Source organism: Amblyraja radiata, chromosome X, assembly GCF_010909765.2.
Source record: "Amblyraja radiata isolate CabotCenter1 chromosome X, sAmbRad1.1.pri, whole genome shotgun sequence".
Lineage (NCBI taxonomy): Eukaryota > Metazoa > Chordata > Chondrichthyes > Rajiformes > Rajidae > Amblyraja > Amblyraja radiata.
In genome coordinates this window covers 2,548,740-2,574,280 of record NC_045999.1, presented here as the reverse complement: position 1 = coordinate 2,574,280, position 25,541 = coordinate 2,548,740, and the positions used below count along the sequence as shown (strand labels likewise).

The window sequence follows — 25,541 nt, the reverse complement described above, 5'->3', positions numbered from 1 at the left end:
CTTCGGTGCAAACTGACATCTGCAGTTCCTTCATCATACAACATTCCCTCTAACTTAGTGTTTTCGCCCACTTCTGGGATTTCTTCAGAAGGATTGTCTATGGTGTCACTGCACCTCTTCATCCTAGACACAAATTCTAGGCAACATGATCTTTGGAGAAATAACTATCGTAAGGATTTTGGGATCTGTTGTCACCACCTGACCTCTTTAGTTTAGTGTAGTTTAGAGATACAGCGGGGAAACAGACCATTCGGCCCAACGAGTCCGTGTCGACCAGCGATCCCTGCACATTAACCCTGTCCTACACACACACACACACACACACACACACACTAGGGACAATTTTTTGAAAACATTTTACACCAAGCCAATGAACCTACAAACATGTACATCTTTGGAGTGTGGGAGGAAATTGCAGATCTCCACACAGGGAGAACGTACAAAATTCCGTACGGACAAACACCCGTAGTCGGGATCGAACCCGGGTCTCTGGCATTGCACGCGCTGCAGGGCAGCAACTCTACCGCTGCTCCAGCGATCCCCCCCCCCCCCCCCCCCCCCCCCCTCTAGCTGTGCTCATGTGTAAAATGCAGTGATGCGACTCATTGCTGTAAAGAGCTTTTTGCAAGTTTGTTGATTTATTTAAGCCATTTTCTGCCTCCCTGCCCAATCTATTTCTTGCTATAACATTCAACCCCTGGTGCCAAACGAATCAAGGGGCCATAAATTTTCGATAAAGCCAATATTCTGTCAATTCCCTCTGGTATTATTTATCATTTTCCACTTTAATGTTTATCATTTGTGTGCAAACTGCACTTGGAGAGGATCCCTCCGCACAGATCACATACCTATATGTACTTTTACAGTCTAATTTGACAGCAAGTCTCCAAATACAGTAACATTTAATTTATACTCTTTCACGATGAAGTATTTTCTTTGATGTTTTTGTGCCATAATTACACAATGACTTAAGCGAAACTCCTGTGGCAATAGCTTAGTTTTTTTTGTTTAGTTTAGAGATACAGCACCGAGTCCACGCCGACCAGCGTTCCCCGCATACTAGTCCTACCCCAATACACACTAGGATCAATTTACAGAAGCCAATTAACCTACAAACATGCACGTCTTTGGAATGTAGAAGGAAACCACCCGGAGAAAACCCACACGGTCACAGTGAGAACGTGCAAACTCCGTACAGACAGCACCCGGAGTCAGGATCGAACCTGGGTCTCTGGCACTGTGAGGCAGCAACTCTACCGCTGCACCACCGTGACGCCCAACACTGGTCCCCCACATAACATACAGGGGTATTAAGCACTATACTACGATGATGGCACTGAGGGGTATGATGGTATTATTACTGATGGTAAACTACAGATTGGTACACTGGGAATAGATGGACCAGGATTTGAGGAATATAGAGAAAGGGCAATGTGGAGTTCGCTCAAAGATCATTTAAAGACAGCAACATGTTTCAGGGGCTGAATAGCTTACTTTGTGCATCTTCTTTGTAGATTATTCCTACAGACTAGTTGATCTCAGTCATCATTCTGCAATCAATTAAATGGGTATATTTTAGAGTCACGCAGTGTGGAAACAGGCCCTTCGGCCCAACTTGTCCATGCCAACCAAACTGCCCCATCTACACTAGTCCCACATTTGGCCCGTATCCCTCTAAACTTTTCCCATTCACATATCTGTCCAAATGGCTTTTAAATGTGGTGAGTGCCTGCCTCAACTACCTCCTCTGACTGGAAGAAGGGTTTCGGCCCGAAACGTTGCCCATTTCCTTCGCTCCATTGACGCTGCCGCACCCGCTGAGTTTCTCCAGCGCTTTTGTCCACCTTCTGCAGTTCTTTCCTACACATAACCATTCCGGTGACAGGAGAGATCACCACAGCCGGGAGGATCTCAACACTTTTGTTTAGTTTAGTTTAGTTTAGAGATACAGTGTGGAAACAGGCCCTTCGGCCCATCGAGTCCGGGCCAACCAGCGATCCCCGCACATTAACACAAGGGACAATTTACACTTACACCAAGCCAATTAACCTACAAACCTGTGTGCCTTTGGAGTGTGGGAGGAAACCGAAGATCTCGGAGAAAATCCACGCAGTCACAGGGGGGGGGGGGGGGGGGGGGGATACAAACTTTGTACAGACAGCGCCTGTAGTCGGGATCGAACCCGGTTCTCCAGAGATGTAAGCGATGAAAGGCAGCAACTCTAATGCCCCTGTCCCACTTAGGAAACCTGAACGGAAACCTCTGGAGACTTTGCGCCCCACCCAAGGTTTCCGTGCGGTTCCCGGAGGTTGCAGGTGGTTGCCGGAGGCTGCAGGTAGTGGAAGCAGGTAGGGAGACTGACAAAAACCTCCGGGAACCGCACGGAAACCTTGGGTGGGGCGCAATGTCTCCAGAGGTTTCCATTCAGGTTTCCTAAGTGGGACAGGGGCATAAACTCTACTCATCGTTGTAAATCCTAAAAACAAAGTCAGTGGAAAACTCACACAATGCATAATGGTGAAAATATTTCCGGCATGCTGTTGATGCTAATCCACACCAGCAAGATGGATCCTGATCAGCTCTTCCACAGCTAATATTAGCGACACTGTTTACAAACCTCCCAGCTGTACATTGGAAAATAGCAAGCAGGAACAAAGACTATTTTGCTCCACAAACCTGTCCTGTCATTCACCGACGTTATGTTTGACCTGTCACCTAACGCCACATGCTCCACATTTTCCCCTGAATTCCTTACTCCTTTCTGGATGAACAATGTGATATTTAACTAAACCAGTTTCTGTTGGGTAGCGAGAGGCTCTTGTGACAATAAAATATCATTCATTCATCCGTTGTACGTATATGTGGCGGTCATGGTGGCGCAGCGGTAGAGTTGCTGCCTTACAGCGAATGCAGCGCCGGAGACCTGGGTTCGATCCCAACTACGGGTGCTGTCTGTACGGAGTTTGCACGTTCTCCCCGTGACCTGCATGGGTTTTTCCGAGATATTCGGTTTCCTCCCACACTCATAAGGCGTGCAGGTGTGTAGCTTAATTGGCTTGGTGTCAATGTAAAAATTGTCCCTAGTGTGTGTAGGATAGTGTTAATGTGCGGGGATCGCTGGTTGGCGCGGACCCGGTGGGCTGAAGGGCCTGTTTCTGCGCTGTATCTCTAAACTAAACTAAAATATAGTACCCTCTCCCTCGTATGCTCACCGAAAAGTAATATACAGCCAATGGAATGCTCATATAAATGGAATGGCAACAAATAGCAATGATCAGATAATCTATTTTGTCTTATTGATATTCCGTCTCGGTCCCGCTTAGTTACTCCAGCTTTTTGAATCAAATTTCTAAGTTGATTAGAAATAAGACCTCTGTCGAGAGGCATAACTAAGGTTTGCTGTGTGTTCCTTCATTACAACAACATGGGGCAGCATGGTGGAGCAGCGGTAGAGTTGCTGCCTTAACGATTCAGAGACCAGGGTTCGATCCTGACGACTGGTGCTGTCTCTATGTTTGTACGTTATCCCCGTGACTGCGTGGGCTTTTCCTGGGTGCTCCGGTTACCTCCCACGTAAAAGATTGTAAATGGTCACTAGTGTAGGACAGTGCTGGTGCGTGGGGAACGCTGGTCAGCGAGGGCTCGGCGGGCCAAAGGTGCTATTTCCATATCTCTAAACTAAACTAAACCTAATCTGAGGAAGGACATTCTTGCCATACAGAGAAGGTTCACCAGACTGATTCCTGGGATGTCTGGACTTTCAGATGAAGAAAGACTGGATAGACTCGGCTTGTACTCGCTAGAATTTAGAAGATTGAGGGGGGGATCTTATAGAAACTTACAAAATTCTTAAGGGGTTGGACAGGCTAGATGCAGGAAGATTGTTCCCGATGTTGGGGAAGTCCAGGACAAGGGGTCACAGTTTAAGGATAAAGGGGAAATCTTTTAGCACTGAGATGAGAAAAACATTTTTTACACAGAGAGTGGTGAATCTGTGGAATTCTCTGCCACAGAATATAGTTGAGGCCAGTTCATTGGCTATATTTAAGAGGGAGTTAGATGTGGCCCTTGTGGCTGAAGGGATCAGGGGGTATGGAGAGAAGGCAGGTACAGGATACTGAGTTGGATGATCAGCCATGATCATATTGAATGGCGGTGCAGGCTCGAAGGGCCGAATGGCCTACTCCTGCACCTATTTTCTATGTTTCTATGTAAACTAAACGAAAGGTGCAAAACGTTGCGAGTAGGACGGCTGCTAGCTCACACCTCCGGTAATCTGGACTCAATCCCAACTGCTAGTGCTGTCTGTGTGGAGTTTGCACACCCTCCCTGTGACCAGATGGTCCACTTTCCTCCCACATCCCAAAGACATGAAAACGATTGGAAGATTGGCTGCTCTAAGCGGTTCTAGAGTCTGGCCACGTGTAGAGGGTTAGTAAAGTCTAGTGAAAGTTCATGGGAATATGGTGAGAATAAATCAGGGATTAATGTCTGAAGAAGGGTTTCGTCCCGAAACGTTGCCTATTTCCTTCGCTCCATAGATGCTGCCTCACCCGCTGAGTTTCTCCAGCATTTTTGTCGACAAGGGATGAATGTAAATGGGAGCTTTACAGTCAAAATGTGTGGGAAAGAACTGCAGAGGCTGGTTTAAATCCAAGATAGACACAAAATGCTAAAGAAACTCAGCGGGACAGGCAGCTTCTCTGGAGAAGGGTCTCGGCCCGAAACGTCACCCATTCCTTCTCTCCAGAGATGCTGCCTGTCCCGTTGATTTACTCCAGCTTTTTGTGTCTAACTTTGCTTTATGGTCAACATGGACTCAATGGGTTGAATGGCCTGTTTCCACAAAGTATGTCTCCCAGCACCTTTTGAGTGGAAGGAACACAGAAAGCAAACAAATCTCACATCAGTCAGATGCATCGCACAATTTGAGGCATTTTCAAAAATGGTCTCACTGTGGCAGAAACACTTTGTATTGTCAGCCACTCCAACACATTGAAGATGCATCTAATCTTTAGACAAGACTGAAACTGTGAAGGATTAGCTAAGTGCCATGAGGTGACCGGATAATCCATTGAAGGCAAGTGTAAATGGCAGGCCAGCAATGCCATTATCTGCATCATTCCATGCCTCCTCTTATCTCAATCTCAGAAAGGAACATTAGCGAAATACGAGCAGAATTCCAGTGCAGATAGCAATGTTATCCCAGTCTGAAGAAGGGTCTAGACCCGAAACGTCACCTATTCCTTTTCTCCAGAGATGTTGTCTGACCTGCTGAGTTACTCCAGATTTTTGTGTCTTTCTTAGCAATGTTACAGGATTGTTATCAGGGGGCTTTGACTAACATTACATTTCCTGCACAGCTTATGGCATCAGTGTGAAGACAATGCTCTGGTGCTCCTAGCGCCAGAGATCGGGGTTCAATCCTGACAATCGAGAATGTCATTGTCCTGTTTTGGTACATATGGCAATAAACACTCTTAACTCTTGACTTGGGTGCTGTCTGTGTGGAGTTTGCATGTTCTCCCTGTGACCACGTGGGTTTCCTGCAGGTGCTCCGGTTTCCTCCCACAACCCAAAGACGAGTGGTTTGTAGGCTAACTGGACACTGTAAAAGTACGCCTGGTATGGATTATAAATTGGCATAACGTTGAACAAGTGTGAATGGGAGATCGATAGTCAGCATGTACTCGGTGGGTTCCAGTACCTGTTTCAAGATTTTGACAACCTGCTCGAAATATATAAAACTATGGGAGTCAAAGTGGGTGTAGACAGTCTGAGGAAGGGTCTCAACCCAAAACATCACCCATTCCTTCTCTTCAGAGATGCTGCCTGTCCCGCTGAGTTACTCCAGCGTTTTGTCTTTGGAGTGTAGGAGGAAACTGAAGATCTCGGAGAAAGCCCACTCGGTCACGGGGAGAACGTACAAACTCCGCACAGACAGCACCCGTAGTCGTGATCGAACCGGGGTCTCCGGCGCTGCAAGCGCTGCAAGGCAGCGACTCTACCGCTGCCCTACCGTGGCCGCCCTATCTTCTATCGTGTCTATCTTCGGTACCTTGTGGAGCAGCAGAGAGTCTGCTTGTGATCAGCTTTAAGACCTACGTGCCTGTGCGAGCGCCTGTCCATGTGAGCCACTTACCACCATCTCGTTGAGGAAAACCCAGCAATCCTCTGGGAAATCTTGCAACATGGGCACGAGGAATTGGAGGCAGCCATCCCAATGACACAGTAGCAACATCATCCCAATCAGGTTAACAATTCGCACCACCGCACTTGCCAGGTCATAAGTCATGTGGAAGATCTACAAACGGAAAAAAAAAAATTTGTTAGCTTCATGCCAGACAGTCCTTTATTGATTAGCAGATCAATACATTTGCGGAAGAAACTAATTTCAGTGCAGGAAGCAATCTAACATCCTCTTCTTTAGAAATTCCAATGTCCAAATCTGTCTTGTGTTATTTAGCGCAATGGAATCACAGAACTGAATGACCTTTTGGGGCTCAAAGGTGAAGGTATTTCAAAGATGTAATTGATTGCTTAAAATCCTCGGTGCTGCCATTAACATTCCTCCATGCTTAGTCTTCAGATAGGCTTCAGTGCTCCTGTCATGAAGTGGCAGATACAATGCTATTTTGAGAGCCTTCAGTCAAATCCGGAGATGGTAGGCTGGATTCCCAGGGAGTTATCAAGAGGAAGGATAGCCCAGCAGGTTAGCATCAGCCAAAAACCACACGCAGGGATCTTAAATTATAGCACATGTTCCTCTCTGTTCAAGAACAGCTTGGATAGAGTGGATGTGGAGAGGATGTTTCCACTAGTGGGAGAGTCTAGGACTAGAGGTCACAGCCTCAGAATTAAAGGACGTTCTTTTAGGAAGGAGATGAGGAGAAATTTCTTTAGTCAGAGGGTGGTGAATCTGTGGAATTATTTTCCAGAGAAAGCTGTGGAGGCCAAGTCAGTGGATATTTTTAAGGCAGAGATAGATAGATTCTTGATTAGGTAGACAAAAGTGCTGGAGAAACTCAGTGGGTGCAGCAGCATCTATGGAGCAAAGGAAATAGGCAACGTTTCATCCCGAAACGTTGCCTATTTCCTTCGCTCCATAGATGCTGCCGCACCCGCTGAGTTTCTCCAGCACTTTTGTCTACCTTCTATTTTCCAGCATCTGCAGTTCCTTCTTAAACAAATAGATTCTTGATTAGTACAGGTGTCAGAGGTCATGGGGAGAAGGCAGGAGAATGGGGTTAGGAGGGAGAGATAGATCAACCATGAGTAGACTAGATGTGCCGAATGGCCTAATTCTACTATTTCTTATGACCTTATGAATGGCCAGAAAAGCACAAATCATACATATAATACTATGTTTAAGAAGGAACTGCAGATGCTGGAAAATCAAAGGTAGACACAAATGCTGGAGAAACTCAGCGGGTGCAGCAGCATCTATGGAGCGAAGGAAGAGATAGAAGCTGTCTCAACCGCTGAGTTTCTCCAGCATTTTTGTCTATCATATAATACAATGTTTGTCCAATTGTATACTCCAAACATCTGGACCGTGAAACTATTCACTATGAGTTCCAGAGTCAAGAATCAAGAATGTTTTATTGTTATATGTCCAAAATAGAGCAATGAAATCCTTACTTGAGGCAGCACAACACAACATGGAATCATAGTACACAAAAAAGCTGGAGAAACTCAGTGGGTGTAGCAGCAGCATCTATGGAGCAAAGGAAATAGGCAACGTTTCGGGCCAAAACCCTTTGTCTGAAGAAGGGTTTCGGCCCAAAACGTTGCCCATTTCCTTCGCTGAGTCTGAAGAAGGGTTTCGGCCCGAAACGTTGCCTATTTCCTTCGCTCCATAGATGCTGCTGCACCCGCTGAGTTTCTCCAGCTTTTTTGTGTACCTTCAATTTTCCAGCATCTGCAGTTCCTTCTTGAACACATGGAATCATAGTACTCTGTAAACAATATAATGAATGGAAATGAAAGGTTTAGTATATACATATATCTGCAAACACACACACACATATATTATATATATACACGCATGGCGTGTGTGTGTGTATACATGTATATAAGAGGACTTTGAGCATTATTAGGCACTCTACCCGTCTCTATCACTTGCTGTCGTCTTGGTTCTTGGTTTCTTGGTCCTCCAAAATAGTCCTCTTCATGTGTCAAAATAATTCTGTGCTTTAAAGAAGGTTGATATTGAGCATTTGTACCTGGCGCTTCCTGCAGCCTACTGTCGTTAGGTTCTGTTCTTCGTTGTCAAAGGACAAACGGCAATGCGAAAACAATAAAAAAAACAGGTGGAAAGGGTAACAGGACATCTGCTGATCTGTAATGGGGCTGTGGAATTGGGCTGTGTTTACTGATCTGCATTTTTCAGAGGAGCACGATTTATAATTGTCATGAGCTCATTCGGAAGAAAGAAAAATGCTTAAATGCCTGCAACAGTAAACAACACATCCCAGGAAAATTCTGTTTTCTGGTAAATCTTTGTTGGTTGAGCAATCTAGGGGATTCCCAGTGATCACTGTTTTTAAGAAGGAACTGCAGATGCTGGAAAATCGAAGGTACACAAAAATGCTGGAGAAACTCAGCGGGTGCAGCAGCATCTATGGAGCGAAGGAAATAGGCAACGTTTCGGGCCGAAACCCTTCTGGGTTTCGGCCCGAAACATTGCCTATTTCCTTCAGGGTTTCGACCCGAAGCGTCACCCATTCCTTCGCTCCATAGATGCTGCTGCACCCGCTGAGTTTCTCCAGCATTGATATATAGGTTGGTTCTTTTCAAAATGTTAAGAAGCCATTGGGCCCATTGGTACCAGAATGACAAGCAACCCGGTTCTGAAGGTGGACACAAAATGCTGGAGAAACTCAGCGGGTGCAGCAGCATCTATGGAGCGAAGGAAATAGGCAGCGTTTCAGGCCGAAACCCTTAATAAAGTCTTGATTATCTTGCCTGATCATTGTGGTGTTTTCTTTAACACATAGTATAAGTGATAATTTACTATATTACTATTTATTGTATATTTATTGATTGCTTGTATAGCTTCAGAAAGAAATAATTCATCGTTCTGCGTATGTGAATGTTAAACAAATGGCTCTTGAAGCAAAGTTCATCTATCTTAGTTGATCAGTCTTATTATACGGTAAGAACAATTCTAGGTGATGTTATGGAGATGTGATTGCAACAAGAACTAAACATAGGCAACAGGGTACAATAAAAAACACTTTGAAGGCAAGAATATTGATTGATTATGTAAAAGCAAAACAAGGTTCATTAACTCAAGTACCTACGAAAAGATGCCTTACTAATAGAAGTGTAGATATTATACTTGAACAGTAAATATATTTTTCCTTAATGCATTATGTATTAATCATCTACTGTAATAAAGGTCTTAAAGGAACAGTTGAGTTTAGTTTATTGTCACGTGTACCGAGGTACAGTGAAAAGCTTTTGTTGTGTGCTATCCAGTCAGCGGGAAGCCAATACATGATTACAATCGATCCATTTACAGTGCACAGATGCATGATAAGGGGATGTTTAAGAAAGAACTGCAGATGCTGGAAGGTAGACAAAAATGCTGGAGAAATTCAGCGGGTGAGGCAGCATCTATGGAGCGAAGGAAATAGGTGAAGTTTCGGGTCGAGACCCTTCTTCAGGAATAAGGGAATAAAGTTTAGTGCAAGGTAAAAGGGGTTCACTCACTGAGGAACTAGAGTGAAACAGGATTATTGCCATATAATGAAAGCAATTGAATATTCTACGTAATTTATTCAGAGTTACAGTGGTGTTAGAATATCATGGACCACCTCTTAGAAACATAGAAAATAGGTGCAGGAGGAGGCCATTCGGCCCCTCGAGCCAGCACCGCCATTCATTGTGATCATGGCTGATCGTCCCCAATCAATAACCCGTGCCTGCCATCTTCCCCATATCCCTGACTCCACTAGCCCCTAGAGCTCTATCTAACTCTCTCTTAAATCCATCCAGTGATTTGGCCTCCACTGCCCTCTGTGGCAGGGAATTCCACAAATTCACAACTCTCTGGGTGAAAAAGTTTTTTCTCACCTCGGTCTTAAATGGCTTCCCCTTTATTCTAAGACTGTGGCCCCTGGTTCTGGACTTGCCCGACATAGGGAACATTTTTCCTGCATCTAGCTTGTCCACTCCACTCTTGCACTACCTAAAACTTACTTTTATTTCGAATAGTGCTTTGTACTATTGTCTTGCTTTTAGTGCATGGTCTTTTGTATTTAAACAGAATTACAGAATTTTATGTGCAACTTCAACGTAATGTCAGTTCAGTTCAGAGATGGGGTAGGAGATGGCAACCTTCAGAACAAGTTGTTCGACAACCTTAGGCTGTGCACGCCATATGCAAGAAGAAGAAGTTCAGAGATAGACCGTGGAAACAGGCCCTCCAGCCCACCGTATCCGCGCCGACCAGCGATCCCCACAGACTAGCACCCTTCCACACACTAGGGATAATCTATATAGTTTTTACCGAAGCCAAATTAACCTACAAACCTCTAAGTTCTGACTTAATGACCCTATCTCTGCCTGGCATAGTTTTACTTGCTCCTATCAGATCCCTCCAACCTCTGGCGTTCCAGAGAGAAAGAATCTAAAGTTCTTTTGTTGGGAAGTTAATACATTTTTTTCTTCTTGATCATCAAGTCCCAGGGGAATTGCAGACATAGATGCAGCAAAGAACCGTTTGGTAACTTGAGTCTCCGCAGTTACAAACGGATCATGCCTACTTCACAAACCACCCTTTGCTCAAATACAGAGCAATAAAACAAAACTGCCGGAGGAACTCTGCGGGTCAGGCAGCATCTGTGGAGGGAAATGGACAGACAATGTTTCAGATCGGGACTCTTCTCAGATTGAACCAGGGAAAGACACGTGACTGTGGTAGCGAGTCTGGGTTAGAAGGTGTTCGAAGGACAAGGGAACAGAGGGGGAAGCAGTGGGCCAGGGTCTCACAAAACTCCTGTCAGTGAGAGGGTGACAACCAAAGTAGGCAGAGATTCCACAGTGGATCATCAAGGGGCTGTCCCACTGTACGAGCTAATTCAAGAGTTCTCCCGAGTTTCCCCTGATTCGAACTTGGAGATTTACGGTAATGGCCGCTCGTCGGTACTCGGGGCTCTCGTGGACATTTTTTCAACATGTTGAAAAATCTTCACGAGTCTTCACGAGCTTACCGCGTTTCCCGAGTACCTGCCGTTAACGTTACGAGCCGCTAAGAGACGTCCCCAAGCTCCGACGTACCCGCTACGTACATTCTACGTGCTTACCACGAGTTTGATTTTTTTTTTTAACTCGGGAGAGCTCTTGAATGAACTCGTACAGTGGGACAGGCCCTTTAGAATGCTGCAGATGCCGAAATCCTGGGCAAAACACCTGCTCTGGGGCGGCACGGTGGTGCAGCGGTAGAGTTGCTGCCTCTCAGCGCCAGAGACCCGGGTTCGATCCCGACTACGGGTGCTGTCTGTATGGAGTTTGTACGTTCTCCCCGTGACCTGCGTAAGGGTTTTCTCCAAGATCTTCGGTTTCCTCCCACACTCCAAAGGCGTACAGGTTTTTAGGTCAATTGGCTTGGTATATGGTTAAATTGTCCCTAGTGTGTGTAGATAGTAGCTCTACCTCTGCTCCACCGTACCACCATGTAATGCTGCAGTTTTATTTATTTAGAAATCTAGCCCTCGCGTCTGATGTAGGTGCCTCTGGCAGCTTTTGTTATGTTATTCCCGTCCTGTGTTACTTTGCTGTACAAATTATAGTGACGATGTCACCCGCTATAGGTTGGATGCCTCTTCTGCTGTCCGCCGTTGCTATGGAAACAGCAACAATGCAAGCACACTTCAGGAGTCACCAGTCGCTTTAACTCCTGCTCCAATTCACAGCCTGATTTGCCTAATCCTTTAGGTCTTTTAGAATGGATAAAACTATTTTGTTGGCCACTTCATTATGAACCCTATAACTCAGACGTAAATAAAGATAAAGAACAGGACAACCGCCAAGGTCCACTGGATCTCTCGGTTGCCAACCATTTTAACTCCTCTTCCCATTCCCACACACTGACCTTCCTGTCCTGGGCCTCCTCCATTGGCAGTAATGCCCCTGTCCCACTTAGGAAACCTGAACAGAAACCTCTGGAGACTTTGCGCCCCACCCAAGGTTTCCGTGCGGTTCCCGGAGGTTCTTGTCAGTCTCCCTACCTGCTTCCACTACCTGCAACCTCCGGCAACCACCTGCAACCTCCGGGAACCGCACGGAAACCTTGGGTGGGGCGCAAAGTCTCCAGAGGTTTCTGTTCAGGTTTCCTAAGTAGGACAGGGGCATTAGAGGCCACAGGATGACTGAAGAAACAGCACCTCCTATTCCACTTGGGTAGCTTACAGCCCAATGGTTTTAGTTTAGTTTAGTTTAGTTTAGCGATACAGCACAGAAACAGGCCCTTCGGCCCACCGAGCCCTCACCGACCAGCGAGCCCCGCACATTAACACTACCCTACACACACACACACACACACACACACACACACACACACACACACAAGGGACAATTTACACATACACCAAGCCAATTAACCTACAAACCTGTACGTCTTTGGAGTGTGGGAGGAAATCGAAGATCGTAGCGAAAACCCACGCAGGTCGCGGGGAGAATGTACAAACTCCATACAGACAGCGCCCGTGGTCAGGATCTAACCCGGGTCTCTGGCGCTGTAAAGCAGCAACTCTACCGCTGCACCACCGTGCAATTGGAATTCAAATCCAGGCCAACCAACTAATTGCCTGTGTCCTCTTTCAAATAAGATGAAAGGACATTCGGACCATGTGAGTCACGATGGAGTGAAAACAGCTCAGAATGCTACAGAAACGGACGTAAAATTGACAATTTGAGTCGAGGATCTCAGAGAGTGGTTGGTGCAGGAGCTGATATGAGATTCTATTATCGTCAAGTTGTGCGGGAGAAGAGTGCTCTGCTGCCTGTTAAGATGTTAAATTAAATAAAGCAGTGTCTGCCTCTCCGTTGCCAGTGGATATGAAGGCACTGAACTGGAGATCGGTGATTTAATATTAAAATGACAATCTAGATCAGGGAAACAGCAGGACAGGCAGTGTTCAAGAAGGAACTGCAGATGCTGGAAGATCGAAGGTACACAAAATTGCTGGAGAAACTCAGCGGGTGCAGCAGCATCTATGGAGCGAAGGAAATAGGCAACGTTTCGGGCCGAAACCCTTCTTCAGACTGATGGGGGGTGGGGGGGAGAAGGAAGGAAAAGGGGAGGAGGAGGAGCCCGAGGGCGGGCGGATGGGAGGGTGGGAGGAGACAGCTAGAGGGTTAAGGAAGGGGAGGAGACAGCAAGGGCTAGCAAAATTATAGAATTCAATGTTAATGCCATCCGGACGCAAGGTCCCCAGGCGGAATATGAGGTGCTGTTCCTCCAATTTCCGCTGTTGCTCACTCTGGCAATGGAGGAGAGGACAGGCAGTTGTGCAGTGGGTTAAAGTTGAAGAGAAATTACTCAGCAGTTCCATGAATATACATCAGTTTTTATTTTGTCTCGTTTAGTTTAGTTTAGGGATACAGCACGGAAACAGGCCCTTCGGCCCACCGAGTCCATGCTATTCAGCAATTACCCCACACACACAGGCCGTCTTCACAGCATTATAGGCCCCCGGGTAAAGCAGTGCACTGGGGGCCCCTACCTACACTTTTAGTTTTGGTTCCCGTTTTTTCACATCGCTATAATCTGAATCTGGAAGTCTTAGAATAAAGGGGAGGTCATTTAGGACTGGGGTGAGAAAAAACTTTTTCCACCCAGAGAGTTGTGAATTTGTGGAATTCCCTGCCACAGAGGGCAGTGGAGGCCAAGTCACTGGATGGATTTAAGAGAGAGTTAGATGGAGCTCTCGGGGCTAGTGGAGTCAAGGGATATGGGGAGAAGGCAGGCACGGGTTATTGATAGGGGACGATCAGCCATAATCACAGTGAATGGCGGTGCTGGCTCGAAGGGCCGAATGGCCTCCTCCTGCACCTATTTTCTATGTTTCTATGGACACCTACTTTCAATTCGTATTCACTAAATTAATCTCTAATTTCCTGAAGATAGATTTTCAGAGTCTCAGGAAGATTCATGGCAACAAGTGTGTTCACATCCTCTGACTGCAGGACCTGACTTTTTCTGTTCACGCTTTCAGGAATCTCATTCCAAAGAATTGTGAGGAAGATCGTTTCAAGGATCTCCATTTTCCCGCTTAACCCTCCTGCCTCTCGCCTTGTGTTCACTTCCTGTTCAGTGCCAGCTGATACAGAATCCAGTGCATGTTTAATTTTCCCCAAACAGACCACGAACAGCATCTCGTGTCCGACAGTCGCTTGAACACAACGTTTTTTCCTAAAGATGAGGCCGGAACATTCCATCGATGTGTAGAAGCAGAGAAAAAGGAATACAGAGTGTTTACGAAGGAACTGCAGATGCTGGAAAATCGAAGGTACACAAAAAAGCTGGAGAAGCTCAGCGGGTGCAGCAGCATCTATGGAGCGAAGGAAATAGGCAACGTTTCGGGCCGAAACCCTTCTTCAGACTGATGGGGGGTGGGGGGGGGGGGCGGGGAGAAGAAAGGAAAAAGGAGGAGGAGCCCGTAGGCTGGGGGAAGAGAGGAGACAGCAAGGACTAACAAAATTGGGAGAATTCAATGTTCATGCCCGCAGGATGCAGACTCCCTAAGCGGAATATGAGGTGCTGTTCCTCCAATTTCCGGTGTTGCTCACTCTAAAGGAATACAGACACTGAACAAAGTCAAAGAAAGTTACAGTCTGTCGACAACACTGCCGTTTTTACACCCACCAAGTTCAGGCTGTGTCCAGCACAGGGGACATAGATGGCAAACTCATTCAGTTGATGAAAAAATCCATGCTTGCAATCCAGTAGAGTGTCCAGACATATTTGAGGCATTGTCATAGGACCGACCACGGCAGTTTGATAGTGGAATTTTGTTCTCTCTTAGCGGCTCGTAACGCTAGCTGCAGGTACTCAGGAAACGCGATAAGCTCGTGAAGACTCGTGAAGATTTTTCAACATGTTGAAAAATGTCCACGAGAGCCCCCAGTACCTACGAGCGGTTATTACTGTAGTTCTCCAAGTTCAAATCGGGGGAAACTCGGGAGAACTCTTGAATTAGCTCGTACAGTGGGACAGGTCAATTGAGTACATTCACCAAGGTCCAGGCATTATAAGAGCGTAAGACATCGGTGCAGAATTAGGCCATTCAGCCCATCAAGTCTACTTTGCCGATATATGGTTGATCTATTTTTTCCAACTCAACGCCATTCTCCTGCTCTGGTTTCCTCCCAAAGATTAATTGGCCTCTTGTAGAATTGCCCCTGGTGTGTAAGGAGTGGATGTGAAAGTGTGATAACATTGAACTCTTGTGAACGTGTGATCGATGGGCAGCGTGGACTCGGTGGGGTCGAAAGGCCTGTTTCCATGGTGTGTCTCTAGACTAAACTAAGGTAACGTCATTGTGTGGATGAGTGGCGGAATGAGATGGGGTGGGGTGGGGAGGGGAAGTTGATGGGATTGTGGGGGGAATAAACCAGGATTGGTGTTGGATTAGTGTAATCCAACATTTACCTTGATGGTTGACCATTCAATGGATCCATGTTGTGCAACCCAATTACCAAACTAATGGGAAAGGCATCACAATTGGGTTTTTTTGCAAGTACATAATGTACTGGATAGTCATCATTATACTACTTTTTCCTTCTTCACAGTTCCATTTACTATAGAACATGATCTCACCATGAAGTGGAACAGTCAAACAGTTGAACTGGCACAGATGACTGTGATACTTGGGAGAAAATCCTGCAAGAACAAAGTTTATCCTCCTCAAAAGTTTCTGGGACCTGTACCTTTCCCATCCAGAAACTGCAGTATGAACCATCGAAACAACGCATCACTCCTCCCTACCCCTACATTGACCCAAGTATATTCGGCTTCAGGCAGTAATAATTAGGAATATGCACAAGGAATATTATTGTCAGGAAATTAAATTAATATCAGGGTAGTTCAATGCTTTAGATGGACACAAAAATCTGGAGTAACGCAGAGGGTGAGGCAGCATCTCTGGAGAAAAGGAATAGGTGACATTTCGGGTCGAGACCCTTCTTCAAACTGAGAGTCAGGGGAAAGGGAAACTAGAGATATAGACGGTGATATAGAGAGTTGTAGAACAAATGAATGAAAGATATGCAAAAAGTAACGATGATCAGGGAAAGGTGGAGCCCACAAAGGTCCATTGTTGGCTGTGGCCTAGGTGATAGCGTTGTTATACAGACAGAACGTTTTGCATATCTTTCATTAACAGGTCTATCCAGAAGCTTCAAATGGATGATAAGCCCAAAGTTAAAAAGATAGTCAAGGAGAATCTTTTAGACAATAGACAATAGACAATAGGTGCAGGAGTAGGCCATTCGCCCCTTTGAGCCAGCACCAACATTCGGCCCTTCGAGCCAACACCACCATTACATTTTAATTTTGTATCTAGATTAGATAGAGAGCCTTGAGCAAATGAGAAATGAGAGTTTGATTGATCAGGTGATTTTTGAGGGTTTGATGTTTATAATTTGGAAAGAAGATGTTTCGAGAAGTTACGGGTGACGTTTCGAGTTGAGACCCATCTTCAGACCTCTGGTTGGGGTGGGAGATTGCAACCTTCACGTGGTCCGCCCTGTTTCGACGAATGCAATCAACCTGGCGTGCACAATTAAATAAGATCAAATAGAACAAGTTATCCTACAACTTTAGGCTGTGCACGCCATACGCAAGAAGAAGAAGCAGACCTGAGGTTCTTAATTCCCATATTCTGGGTAACGGGCTCTGTGCATCTACCCGATCTATTCCCCTCATGATCTTATACATCTTTGTATCACCCCCTCATCCTCCTGCCCTCCAAGGATTAAATGAAAAAAGTTTCAGATTTGCAATATAAATACAACGCCAAAGGCTGTTAGTGTGCATGAAGGGACTACAGATAATAATAATAATGGATGGGATTTATATAGCGCCTTTCTAATACTCAAGGCGCTTTACATCGCATTATTCATTCACTCCTCAGTCACACTCGGTGGTGGTAAGCTACTTCTGTAGCCACAGCTGCCCTGGGGCAGACTGACGGAAGCGTGGCTGCCAATCTGCGCCTATGGCCCCTCCGACCACCACCAATCACTCACACACATTCACACACAGGCAAAGGTGGGTGAAGTGTCTTGCCCAAGGACACAACTCAGTGCGACAGGCAGCATCTCTGGAGAGAAGGAATGGGTGACATTTCGGGTGGAGTCTAAAGAAGGGTCTCGACCCGTAACGTTACCCATTCCTTCTCTCCAGAGATGCTGCCTCTCCCGCTGAGTTACTCCAGCATTTTGTGTCGACCAAAGGCAATGAGGATGAATAGTGAGGTAACCTTCCTGAATATTTTGCTGCTGCCTGTTTAACAGTGGCACGATTTTATGAATCAGCATCTTCAGTTTAATCAACAATACAAGGAAGCTGAAATTAGTGAAGAGGGCTTCTTGCAAGATCTGCCACGCATTCTTAATTAGCAATTCCTCTTTAGAAACCGTTAATACAACTTTAAATCAGATGCAAGTTCCCAATGTTGGTAGTCAATAAAATGCAAATTTGATTTATTATCCATGTTGCTATAACCTCACAAAAGCAGCTGCAAAATTAACATGGTATAATAAATGTGTGAATAATAATTTTGTTGACCTGCTATGTGATTATGTGTTATTTCAGTGCATAATTATACCGAGGAGACTGTATATTCTTGGTCATTAATCCAGGAGAGAAGATAGATTACATGGAGCTACTGCCTCGCAGCGCCAGAGACCCGGGTTTGATCCCGACTACGGCTGCTGTCTGTACGGAGTTTGCACGTTCTCCCCGTGACCTGCATTGGATTTCTCCGGTGTCTTCGATGTCCTCCCACACTCCAAAGACATGCAGGTTGATAGGTTATTTGGCTTGGTATATATGTAAAAGGTTATTGGGAGGTTATGCCTTCTCCCCATAACCACTGACACCCGTACTAATCAAGAATCTATCTATCTCTGCCTTAAAAATATCCATTGACTTGGCCTCCACAGCCGTCTGTGGCAAAGAATTCCACAGGTTCTCCAACCTCTGACTGAAGAAATTTCTTTCTCATCTCCTTCCTAAACGAATGTCCTTTAATTCTGAGGCTAATTTGAAGGTTTAAGCGCCTGGCGCGGCTTAAAATCAAGCTGCTGCATCGAGGCGATTGAGGCTCCCGATGTTGAAGCCCCTGCCGGCCGATGAAAGACCCCGTGAACGGGCCGATTCAAGCCCCACGATTCGCGGGGGACGAAGCTGCTGTTGCTGGAGTTCAGAGTCGGCCACCAACCCGGTCAGCTCCCGATGTTACCGTCCACAGGGCCCACAGCCGAAGCCTCGCGTGTGCGCGCATGCCAATGCGTGCGCGCGGCCACCAAAAAATTGTGTGACCTTGTGGGTTTTCTCAGGGTGCTCCGGTTTCCCCGTGCGCCCGGAGAAGACCCACATGGAGAACGTACAAACTCCGTACAGACAGCACCCAGTAGTCAGGATCGAACCTGGGTCACTGGCGCTGTGAGGCAGCAACTCTACCGCTGCGCCACCCCAATGTGCGGAGAACATTGTTGATTAATGATCAACACAGCGAGAAGGATCTGTTTCGATGCTGCATCTTTCACCAACTTGATAGTATTTTATCTTCAATCACTATCAGCAGCATTAGTGCACGCTGCAATTTTGTCAAACTCTACGCTCAGCAGGATGTTCTTTGGCTTTGAAAGCATGAGCAACCTTTTGCATTAAGAATGGTTAAGCTCTTTGTATAAGCATTTAGCCAAAGCATGTAGGACCTTGTGCTTTAATTTGGTGAAATGGGGCTCCTAATCTCTGCTCAATTAATAAACAGATTACGAGATGAATTCTCTTGATTTGTGAGCTGGATGCCTGGAAGCTGCTTCCGGAAGATTCATCTTTCATTCTTTGAGATATTACATGGAGTTTAGTAACTTTAAGGGCCTGTCCCACTTGAACGTAATTTATGCAGCATCATTTACGCATCACGATGCATGACGCGCGCGTCGTGACACGCACGTGATGTGCGCATTACACGCGCATGGTGCGTGATGACACAGGCAGCGACGCGCAACGTTGCAGAATCTTCGCGCGTCATCTGCGTGACGTGCAAATGACGGCCAAGTGGAACAGGCCCTTTATTCAGGCCAACATCTCTTGGTCTTCTTCACATGGTTTTGAAAGATAATTTACATCCAGCTGAACAGGCAGGCAGACGGAGCATAATTTCACATTAAAAAAAAATTATGTGTGAGGTCCAGGTTTGAGCTGTCAACTTTTATATTAAAAAATTAAGAGGGATCTTCATGTATACTCTCCCCAATTGCTTTACGTCTGACAGACCGAGCCAACCACCAGCCAACGACTTACACTAATCTTACATTAGTTCCATGAATTATTCTTGCCACATTCTCATCAATTCTCCCCAAAACTCTACCATTGAGGGGCCAAGAATCAAGAGTGTTTTCTTGACATATGTCCCTAAACAGAATGATGAGATTCTTACTTGCAGCAGCACAACACAAATGTAGACATTGTACTTAGTAAAACAAATAATAATAAACAAACAAAAAAAAATATATATACATATATACACGTGTGTGTGTGTGTGTGTGTGTGTGTGTGTGTGTGTGTGTGTGTGTGTGTGTGTGTGTGTGTGTGTGTGTGTGTGTGTGTGTGTGTATGTGTGTGTGTGTGTATGTATGTATATAGGGCAGTCACGGTGGAGCAGCGGTAGAGTTGCTGCCTTACACGAATGCAGCGCCGGAGACCCGGGTTCGATCCCGACTATGGGTTCTGTCTGTACGGAGTTTGTACGTTCTCCCCGTGACCTACGCGGATTTTCTCCGAGATCTTCGGTTTCCTCCCACAGTCCAAAGACGTGCAGGCATGTAGGTTAATTGGCTTGGTAAATGTAAAAATTGTCCCTAGTGGGTGTATGGTGTTAATGTGCGGGGATCGTTAATCAGTGCGGACCCGGTGGGCCAAAGGGCCTAAACATACATATCGACATAAACCTTCGTTTTGTTACTAAATTTAAATTTACATCCTGCCTGTATCGATTTTTTTTTAAATGAAATGTGGGGAAGTTGTCCACGATATCTCACACAGTTCGCTTGCAGTAAAACCGAATCTTGCACAAAAATATTTAATAGTTACCAGATTAAATATTGATCGAGAAGTGGCAGAACTCCGGCTGAGTTTGAAGCTTTCACACATTATATACCAGTTGTTATTAATTTAACAATTTCACCAATTCCAGCATTGACTCTGTCGGAGAAACAGGGAGCTATCGAATATTGACATCGAGCTCCGAATTTATCATTCGCGATGCATGCCTTAATCAACAATGATTCGGTTTTTTGGTCTTCATTTTTTTGGGATAGTGTCAAGACCAACGTTAAATTGCAGTTCAGTTTATTGTCACATGTACCAAGGTACAGTGTAAAGCTTTCGTTGCGTGCTGACCAGTCCGCAGAAAGACAACACATGATTACAATCAAGATATTACAGTGGATAGATACATGATAATGGGAAATCGTTTAGTGCAAGATAAAGTCTTTAGTGAAAGATTATTGCCTGTCCCCAAATTACATTAGAATGCCTAAATACATTTTTTCCAACTATCCACCACTTGAATAGAGTTGAGAATGGAGAAACCTGAGGATTTACGCAGCAGTCATAATACAAATAGTCGGCCATTTCAGGAGGTGGCTTCAAACACATTTGCTTTCAAAGTAAAAGTTTACTGGGTTCAAGTCAATAGACAATAGGTGCAGGAGTAGGCCATTCGGCCCTTCGAGCCTGCACTACCATTCAATGTGATCATGGCTGATCATCCACAATCAGTACTCCGTTCCTGCCTTCTCCCCATATCCCCTGACTCCGCTATCTTTAAGAACCCTATCTAGCTCTCTCTTGAAAGTATCCAGAGAACTGGCCTCAACTGCCCTCTGAGGCAGAGAATTCCACAGACTCACAACTCTCTGTGTGAAAAAGTGTTTCCTCATCTCCGTTCTAAATGCCTTACCCCTTATTCTTCAGGTATTCTCAAAGTCCCACTCAAGGTACCCCGCTGACCGACTGCAGGTTGAATCCCACAGATTCACCACCCTCTTACTAAAGAAATTCCTTCTCATTTCCTTTCCAAAGGTACAACCTTTTATTCCGAGTCTATGGCCTCTGATCCTGGACTCTCCTACTTTTTTATCATGAACTGTTAAAAGTGCTCTTCAAGATTCATCCGATAATTTTTTCCATGTCGATTCTTTGTCCAGTCTACCTACCTACCTCACCCCCTACCCCTCACTATCTCTCTCAGTATCACCCCCTCCTTCAGCAACACATCCCTGTGTTTGACTCGACTGCCGCCAGCCACAGCCTAGCAATTTGTCTCATGTGATCTACATCGGTGAGACCAAGCATAGGCTTGGCGATCGTTTCGCCGAACACCTCCGCTCAGTCCGCTCAACCAACCTGACCTCCCGGTGGCTCAGCACTTCAACTCCCCTTCCCATTCCGTATCCGACCTCTCTGTCCTGGGCCTCCTCCATAGCCAGAGTGAGCACCACTGGAAATTGGAGGAACAGCACCTCATATTCCGCTTGGGCAGTCTGCATCCTGGTGGCATGAACATTGAATTCTCCCAATTTTGTTAGCCCTTGCTGTCTCCTCCCCTTCCTATCTCTCCCTCAGCCCTCGGGCTCCTCCTCCTTTTTCCTTTCTTTTCCCCGCCCCCCATCAGTCTAAAGAAGGGTTTCGGCCCGAAACGTTGCCTATTTCCTTCGCTCCATAGATGCTGCTGCACCCGCTGAGTTTCTCCAGCTTTTTTGTGTACCTTCGATTTTCCAGCATCTGCAGTTCCTTCTTAAACAATTCGTCTCATGGACAATAAATACAGATAACAAATTCTGGTCTAACTAGTGATTCATACATTATGTGAACGAATGATCCATGCACTCAAAGGAAGCATATAAGCCTGCCCGGTATTGCTTTTCTATATATATTGATTGGTATATATTGATTGGTATATATTGATTGGTATATATTGATTGGGAAGGCACCAATAAGTCTATACTCAAACTAAGCAGAGTGCAGACCCAATCACTGGTAAAAAGGCATTTAGAGTCACAATTTACAGTCCAATCAAACTGAATAGCTCTTCCCCTACTGTGAAAACTAATAGCTCTCTCACCAAGGCATTAATTGCAGGACAAAGACCACCCTCACACACTGCCTTTTTTGCACAACAGCTGTATTGAACAAGCTGCCAGAGGAGGTACTTGAGGCAGGTGCTATCACAATGTTTAAGAAATACTTGGACAGGTATGTAGAACAGGACAGGTTTCGGGGGATATGGGCCAGACGCGGGCAGCTAGGACCAGTGTGAATGGAGTTGAGGGCTTTGTTAGATGGCTGCGTAGGAAGGAACTGCAGATACCGGTTTAAACTAAAAAAAGACACACAAAGCTGGAGTAACTCAGCGGGACAGGGCAGCATCTCTGGAGAGAAGGAATGGCTGACGTTTCGGGTCTGAAGAAGGGTCTCAACCTGAAACGCCACCCATTCCTTCTCTCCAGAGATGCTGCCTGTCCCGCTGAGTTACTCCACCTTTTTGTGTCTATCTTCAGAGGAATGGAGCTATCGGGAATGGAGCTAAATGGGGCATGTTAATTGACGTGGCAAGTTAGGCCGAAAGGCCTGTTTCCACACTGTTTGACTCCGACACTGTGACTCCATCAGTTGTTTATCTCGATTATCTTAAGATCTAGATTATCTTAAGATTTACTGTTTTTCTCATCTAAACTATTTTCCTTAGTTGAGCTAACTTATTTCTGCTTTCAACCCTCTGGAGTAGAAAAATAAAATTCCTGAATATGTCTTGGGATTTACTGGTGCTTATCACATATTTATGAGGCCTAGTTTTGATTCCCTACTGAAAATACCTTCCCTACATCGAGAATAACTAGTTCATTATCTTAAAGGTCTCAGACATCTGTCATGGATGCTGTATCTTTGAAAATTATAACACTATGACTTAGAATAATATTTGTACATGAGTATAATTAACGCCTTTCTGAACTAGGAGAAAGCATTGATTTATTTGCTTATCCCGCCAATGGATTTGGAAGAGTTTAGAGTCATAGTCATCGAACTATACAACATGCAAACATGCCCTTCAGCCCATCTTGCCCATGCTGCCCAACATGCCCCATCTACACTAGTTTTATTTAGAGATACAGCATGGAAACAGGCCCTTCGGCCCATCTTGCCCATGCTGACCAAACAGGCCCTTCGGCCCACCGAGGCCTCCTCGCCGACCATCGATCACCTGTACATTCGTCTTATCCTACACACCAGGGAGAATTTACAGATAGACACAAAATGCTGGAATAACTCAGCGGGACAGACAGCATCTCTGGAGAGAAGGAATGGGTGACGTTTCGGGTCGAGACCCCTTAGGTATAAATGGAGTCAATAGAAGGGAGTTTGGTTTGTGTGATGGTCTGGGCTGTGTCCACAATTGAAGCCTAATAAGCTGCGGGTAGTTACTTATGTCCCTGTCGCACTTAGGCGATTTTTTAGGTGACTACAGGCGACTAGGCTGTCGCCACATGGTCGCCGGGGTGTCGCCTGTACGGTCGTCAGTCATCTCCTCAGTCGCCCAAAGAATCGTAGCGTTTGTCTGGTCACCGCTAGATTTTGCCGACAGTGGGTTTGACGCCAGTGAGCGTAGTTTGACTTCTCCTGGCGTAGTTGCTGTCGCAAGTTGTAGACGGTGCTGACTTCGGGTTTTTTATGTTGTGAAAGTAATGATTCTATTTCAAATTGTATGTCGAAGGGGGGGTCCAGTCGCCAGTTTTTCAGCGACCTGCTACGACTATCCCTCAACACCTCCAAGCTGATCAAAAAGGCACAGCAGCGCCTTTACTTCCTGAGGAGGCTCAAGAAAGCCCACCTGTCCCCCCAGATCCTGACCAACTTCTACCGCTGTACCATCGAGAGCATCCTGACCACCTGCTTCACGGTATGGTACAGCAGCTGCACTGTTGCGGACAGGAAGGCACTACAACGGGTGGTGAAAACCGCGCAGCACATCATCGGTGCCCCGCTCCCTGCCATGGATGCCCTCCACCGCACACGGTGTCTGAGACGGGCTGGGAAGATCATTAAAGACCCCTCCCACCCCAACCATAGACTGTTTGCCCTCCTCCCATCAGGGAGGCGGTACAGGAGCCTCAGGTCTCGTTCCAGCAGGATGAGGAACAGCTTCTACAATTATACCATCACATTGCTGAACTCGGAGTCCCGCCGATAGATTTCTCCGGTCCCTCCGTCCCCATTGTTTAATTATTCTGTATTTTTGATTATTCTGTATCTTCTTTTTTTTTAATTTCTATATGCACTACTACTACGGACTGACGCAAAGCTGCATTTCGTTGTACCCATACTTAGTATTTGTGCAATGACATTAAAGTTGAATTGAATTGAATTGACAGTCGCCGGCAGTCGCCTAAAAATAGTCTAAGTGGGACAGGGCCATGAGGATGGTATCACCGTTAAAAACATCATATGTAACCGATAGAAATGACAATCACAATCTGTTGAGAAATGATGACCGGGGACCAAACTCACATAAATCGCTGATTTACATTTATATTGCAATCACAAGCTTGATTCCAATGTAACTTGTCCAAGAAATCACCATTACCTTTTACAAAAATATAGTATTAGCATTCTGTGTACTCTTAACTTACCGCAGAGAGCAAACAGAAATAATTGCTTTTTGTGACTGGTTATGTAACATTCTAATAACATTCTTCCTAGCGGGGATAAGACAGATCAGTTATACCTGCAGGATTATGCAGTTTGAAAGCTTTTACCCTGATGAATCTTAAATAAGATAAAGGAATAAAGTACATGCATTCAGAAGGTGGATTTGAGGTGCATTCTAAACAGTGCAAGCATGACAATGGTAAGACATCATCAGGGTTGTCACGGTGGCGCAGCGGTAGAGTCGCTGCCTTACAGCGAATGCAATGCCGGAGACCCGGGTTCGATCCCGACCACGGGTGCTGTCTGTACGGAGTTTGTACGTTTTCGCCGAGATCTTTGGTTTCCTCCCACACTCCAAAGACGTACAGGTTTGTAGGTTAATTGGCTTGGTACATGTAAAAATTGTTCCTAGTGGGTGTAGGATAGTGTCAATGTGCGGGGACCGCTGGTTTGCGCGGACCTGGTGGGCCGAAGGGCCTGTTTCCGCGCTGTAACTCTAAACCAAGTGTGTCTATACACTCTGTGTTGTAATCATGTATTGTCTTTCCACTGACTGGTTAGAACGCAACGAAAGCTTTTCACCGTACCT

General features: G+C 45.7%; 1 protein-coding gene across 1 annotated transcript in view; it reads right to left on the bottom strand.

Annotated features, from left to right (window-relative positions):
- Positions 1-25,541, bottom strand: part of hcn4 (hyperpolarization activated cyclic nucleotide gated potassium channel 4) — a 157,255-nt gene that overhangs the window by 75,041 nt on the left and 56,673 nt on the right. The window contains 1 exon segment of the mRNA XM_033014919.1: positions 6,143-6,304. Within this exon segment, the coding sequence (XP_032870810.1) occupies positions 6,143-6,304 (162 nt within the window).